Source organism: Nematolebias whitei, chromosome 16 (genome assembly GCF_014905685.2).
Source record: "Nematolebias whitei isolate Nwh7 chromosome 16, NemWhi1, whole genome shotgun sequence".
Lineage (NCBI taxonomy): Eukaryota > Metazoa > Chordata > Actinopteri > Cyprinodontiformes > Rivulidae > Nematolebias > Nematolebias whitei.
This window is the reverse complement of record NC_056513.1, coordinates 5,642,102-5,647,974: the sequence shown is the minus strand read 5'-3', so window position 1 is coordinate 5,647,974 and position 5,873 is coordinate 5,642,102. Positions and strand designations below refer to the sequence as shown.

Genomic DNA, 5,873 nt, shown 5'->3' with positions numbered 1-5,873 from the left:
TGCAGCAACAGACCCCACAAGATGATGCTGCCACCTCCGTGCTTCACAGCTGGGGGACTTCATCAGACCACAGGACACGTCTCCAAACATTAAGGTGTTTGTCTCTGTGTCCATTTACAAACTAATCTGTCCCTTTTTTATATTTTGGAGCTTTTGGTGAAACGGCTTCTTCCTCACCGAGTGGCCTTTCAGTCCACGTTGGTCCAGGACTCGTTTCACTCCGACCAGCTTCAGCAGCATCTTCACGAGGTCTGCAGCTTTTGTTTGGGGGGTTGAGTCACACATTTCACCTCAGGAACACAGAACCCGTCTCCTTCCTGAGCGATATGATGAACATTCCCATGGTGCTTAGATTTCAACTGCAGAAATATGGAAACTGCACCCAGAGATGAACCAGAGCTGTTGATGGTTCTCTTCTTGACATCTTCGCTGATTTATTAAAAAAATTCCCAAGATGCCACACAATAAGACAGTGTGTTTGAGATGTCACATAAAATTATGTCAGATCAAACACTTCCAAAAATTATGACATCATCATTTGGGATTTCCTAAAATGTTTAGTCACAACTTAATGTATTTTGTTAATCCTAACTGACCCTAAAACAAGAAATGTTTATTCTTATTTAATGTCAGACAAAATATGTCTTTTTATAGTGTATGTAAACATCTGGTTTCAGCTCTATATGACATTTCTACATTGACTCTTTGATTAAACTTTTTAGACCTGATGATAAATGTATTGAAGTTTATAGCATCATCTTATATTTGGAAAAATCGTTTTCGTCATACGTCACAAACAAATGGTTTCTCTTTCGAGTGGAGTCTCATGTGCGTGTTTAAATTCACCTTTTGGCTGAACCTTCGTTCGCACACCTCACAACCAAACGGTTTGTCTCCTGTGTGGATTCTCATGTGCGCGGTCAAATGTGGCTTTCGGCTGAATCTCTGTCCACACGCGTCACAACCAAACGGTCTCTGTCCCGTGTGCACTCTCGTGTGCGCAGTTAAATGGGATCTTTGGACAAATTTTTGACTGCACACCTCACAACCGAATGGTTTCTGCCCAGTGTGAACTCTCATGTGTCCCACTAAAGTGTTTTTATGTTTAAATCGTTGTCCACACACGTCACAGCTGAACGGCTTCTGTCCTGTGTGGACTCTCAGGTGTCTGTTCAAAGTGTTCTTGCGTCTAAATCTTTGTCCGCAAACGTCACAAACAAACGGATTATCTCCAGTGTGGATTCTCGTGTGGACAACCAACGTTGTCTTGTGGCTAAATTTTTGCCCACAGACATCACAGTCGAATGGTTTGTCTCCGGTGTGGATTCTCATGTGTGTGATTAAATGTGCCTGTTGGCTGAATTTCTGTCCACAAACGTCACAATCAAAGGGCTTCTGGCCGGTGTGGACTCTCATGTGTGTGACTAAAGTTGTTTTATGGCTAAATATCTGTCCACAAACATCACAGCTAAAAGGTTTCTGTCCTGTATGGACTCTCAGGTGGATGTTTAAAGTGTTCTTTCGGCTAAATCTCTGCCTGCAAACATCACAAACAAACGGTTTGTCTCCTGTGTGGACTCTCATGTGTGTGTTTAGGGTTGTTTTTCTGGTAAACCTTTTACCACAATTATCACAACCGAATAATTTTGGACTTGTTCGGATTTTCCTGCCTGAAGCCGGAGTTAAATTTACTCCAACACAACTGTCTTCAGCTGTAGACCCAGAATCTGATAATTGTTTCAACCGGGCATCAGGATCGTTCACATCCTCTTCCTCTTCATCATCCTCACTGACTTCAGTGTCTGAAGAGCTGGAATTGTCTTCATGAGTCTTTAGATTTGAGTTCAAGATACTTCCTGCCCCTCCACACTCCTCTCCACCAGATTCTTCTTTCATCAGGTCAGCTGAGCTGCTGCTAGGAGGACCTCCATCTTCAGTTTGATGAAGCTGTAAGAGCAGAGGTTTCTCATCCTCATCGTCACTCCTTAAATGAACTGAAGTGAATGAAAACATGGTGGCGTCAGTCTCCTCCTCGTTAAGGTGCTCTCCCTCCTCACTGGTCCACAGTTCCTCCTCTTCCTCCTTCATGTGGGGCTCAGGGTCCTGCTGGTCCACATCAGGTCTCCATTTTTGAGGAGCTTCTTCTTTAACCACCACGATCTGCTGAACATCTGCAGGGGAAACTGAAGCACAAGTACATTATGAGCAACTGTAACTTACACATACATCATCTGTGAACTGATTGTTGTGAACTCCATGTGAATGAAAAGGTTACTGCCAGACTATTTCATTCTAATAATTTAATAACAGCACATCTATATGATAGTATATTTGTGGATATTTATATGACTTTAACTTATTCTGTATAAAAAAATATACTTTTCTTGTCTAGTAAATTGGAATAATGGGACCTCGATTAGATCAAAAATAGGAAAATTACCCAGAACTGAATTTGTCATTTAGTTGTTTACTATGACATACCATAATACTAAAATTTGAGTTTTTGCACCAAAAAAACTGTTTGATTTTCCTGAAGGTAAAAAAAAAAAAAAAAAAAACTTTTAGTTTTTATATTTATATTATAAATTCCTGCAGTAATAAACTCAATCGTTGGGGTGAATTAAGATCTATTATTGATTATCGAATAAAACAACCTTATTATGAGTTTTTTATGTCATTAAAAAAGTTAAAACATTCTGAATTTTCATGCAAGAATGTCTGAAAATATGTAGAAATTAAGCAGAATTTTATGAACTTTTCAAATTGTTTTTAATCAGAATTCAGGACACTAACAATCTTCATAGTTTTTACTTTAAAATGCTGCAACTTTCCTATTTTTAACACAGATACACATGATCTAGGTATCATTAAAGTTATTTTAAAGACCTTTAAATTCAGTCAACAGGCCTAAATGTTTATAGTTTCATTAAAAACACTTAAATTACTGATTCATTTTTTATGGGTTGGATGACCTTTCTGATTTATGCAGTGTTGCGATTAATCTAATTTTATGCATCAAAAATTTCCAAATCTATATTCATTTGCTTGGTGGTATTTTTACATTAACGTTTTGGGGTAAATGTATAAATATGTGGATGATTATTAATTTATTAAACAAACACACAAACCTGGTCTGTGATGGGTGAAAACAGGATCTATTTTCTGTCGCAGGTTTTCCGTTCTTCCAAAAAGCTGCGACGTTTCCAACAGTCTTTCTTCGACCTGCTGCCGTTTCCACATCTTTAAAACAAAATTCCCCTAAACAGTCATTAAGCAGACATAGCTGGGTCTAACTCCATGTTTTAGTAAACGTTATAGACGTTAAAACTAGCTTAAAAGCTAAAGATACGTTTGAAAGGAGAGAATTTTTTGCGTTTCTTCTTTTGGTGAATTTATCGCGGCGGAGCTGCCGCGTTGGTTTCTACGCAGCGCCACCTGCAGTTCAAATCGTGAACTGCAGCCTGTCAACGCTTCAGCTTAGAGAGTTAACATTTTATTAAACCTTTATTTTAATAGGAAAGAAAGCCATTGAGGTTATTAATCTTTTACAAGGATATCCTTATAAACATATCATTTTGTTTTCAATTGTTACCCCCCCCCCCCAAAAAAAAAAAAAAATCTTAAAATTGTATGCATCATTTGAATGTCTATTGCTGTCAATGTTATCACTCTGTGTTAAAATTCAGGTTTCTCTTGTAAATGAGTTCTCGTGGCTCAATGGGACTAACCTGTTTAAATAAAGGTTGAATGAAAAGGTCTATGAACAAATGTGTGTGTGCGCGTGAACGCCGCCGCCCACTGCCATTCTGGTAAACAAACACCAGACAAATCCAAAAATTATATTCGATATCATTATTTCAAACAGATTTTACTCCTCCTGTTCATAGTCTAAACTGGGTCAAAAATAAAGGTTGAATGAATGTGTGAAACTTTCCTTATAGATACTTCATTATACACAAAGTGAGAGTATAGAATATATATTAATACATGGATGTTTCCCTGCCAAGCAGTGCATGTTAAAATTTAAGAAAGCTATACTGTATGTGTGAAACATTGTCTGTGAGTCTGAATCTGAAACATCTGGCTCTGTCACACTACGGGCGCCTTATGGAAAGAAGAAATTCGGTTCATCCAGACCAAGATTGACTCGGATTTCTGTTTAGGTTGGGACAGTGTATTGTTTGGAGTCCACAATATCAAAAGCAAAAAACAGAAATAACTATGTAATAATCTAATAATACTCTTAAGAGAAATACCACAAACACAAATCACGTCATTTCCTTTTCCCTGGCGTTCCACAAGGAGTCGGGACAGTACATTGTAAACATCTCTGACTCTAAAAACAGAAAAACTGTTAAAATATTTGATTTATGCACTAAACTGTATTTACTGGATTAATCTCCCTGGCTTTTGTTCATTTTATTAAATGTATGTTGGTAGCTGCTTTGTATTGTGATATCAAAAAACTTTATAAATGAACAAAATAACGCTGTTTCCCCCCTCCAAATTTATTTTTATTGTAAACAAAAGATCTTACTTACAAAAGTACAAAACAATGGAGCAAGGGACTGAACATTCACGTGCAGCTCAACGAATTGAATATTGTGAAAAAGATCAATACTTTTTGTCAATCATTTCAGAAAGTGAAACTAGTATCTAGAGTCTGAAAGTCAACATTGGCTGGTCATGATCTTCGGTCCCTCGGGGGCCACTGCATTAAAACCAGGTCTGGTTCTGTTCTGGGCTCAGGAACCCTTCCACAGATCTGTAAGCACAGTTAATCCACAAATGCTGCTTAAAGCGCTATCAGGCAAAGAAGAAGCCGTATCTGAACCCCACCCAGAACCGCTGCCGTCTTCTCTGGACCAGAGCTAATTTAAAGTGACCTGAAACAACGTGGAGAACTGTTCTGAGGTCAGACGGATCCAAATCTGAAGTTGCTGTTTTTTTTAAGAATCCACAAACACGACATCCTCCATTACTAAAGAGGAGAAGGACCATGCAACTTATTGTCAGCGCACAGTTTAAAAGTCTGCCTCTCTGATGGTATGTGGGTGCATTAGTGTTTCTGGCATGGGCAGCTTACACATTTGGAAAGGAACTATCAATGCAGAAAAGTATATACAGGTTTTAGAACATCTGCTCCCATTCAGCCAAAAATCAAGACCAAGGATTGTTGAACAGCTAGAATCCACCCAGACCAGAACGGGACAACATTCCCCAAAAAAACTCCAATGGTCTCCTCAGGTCTTAGACTTTTACAGACTGTTTCTAAAAGAAAGGGGGGAAAACAGTAGAAAACATGAACCAGTACTTTTTCGATGTGTTGCTGCCATCAGCTTTATCGTTTCTTAAAAATGGTTCAACTTCTTAGTGTCAACATTTGCTACGTTTCCATTGTGAACAAATAAGGGATTATCAAGTTTCCCAAATTATGGCATTCTATTCTGGTTGTAAACGGCTTTGCAAAAATAAACAATCACAAAAAAGCAGAACGGTATACACAAAGTAACAAGTAACTTCCACACAACACAAACTAATAACCTCATCAAATAGGCCGAAACCACTTTGATATTCAAACTGCCTTCCCTCTCGTGTGGATTTTCACGTGCCATTAGCTGCGCCTTTGAGCCAAATCCTCGTCCACATGCACGACAAACAAACGGTTTGTCTCATGTGTGGATTCTCATGTGTCTGCATAAATTACTCTTAAAGTTAAACGCTTGTCCGCACACGTCGCAACCGAAGGAGTTTGGCTCTGTGTGGATTCTCATGTGTCGGTTTAAATTACTCTTAAAGCTAAACATCCGTCCACATACATCACAATCATAGAGTTTCTGTCTGGTGTGAATTATTTTGTGTGTGATTAAATA

General features: G+C 38.5%; 1 protein-coding gene across 1 annotated transcript; it reads right to left on the bottom strand.

Annotated features, from left to right (window-relative positions):
- Window positions 1–783: 783 nt before the first annotated feature.
- On the bottom strand, window positions 784–3,240 carry LOC119423036 (gastrula zinc finger protein XlCGF57.1-like). The gene is made up of 4 exons (XM_037690447.1): window positions 3,129–3,240; window positions 1,745–2,183; window positions 1,616–1,666; window positions 784–1,531 (listed from the first exon to the last, which is right to left on the bottom strand). The coding sequence occupies exons 1-4, from the start codon at window positions 3,238–3,240 to the stop codon at window positions 784–786; spliced, it is 1,350 nt and encodes a 449-aa protein (XP_037546375.1).
- Between the last annotated feature and the right edge of the window lie 2,633 nt (window positions 3,241–5,873).

What these genes read in the sequence shown, in the direction of transcription:
- LOC119423036 (XM_037690447.1), bottom strand. Translation starts at nt 3,240, where the DNA reads ATGTGGAAACGGCAGCAGGTCGAAGAAAGACTGTTGGAAACGTCGCAG. An exon ending in TTTCACCCATCACAGACCAG is followed by an intron (nt 2,184 to 3,128) that starts GTTTGTGTGTTT and finishes CTTGTGCTTCAG; the next exon opens with TTTCCCCTGCAGATGTTCAG. An exon ending in TGTGATAATTGTGGTAAAAG is followed by an intron (nt 1,532 to 1,615) that starts GTTTACCAGAAA and finishes TTGCAGGCAGAG; the next exon opens with ATTTAGCCGAAAGAACACTT.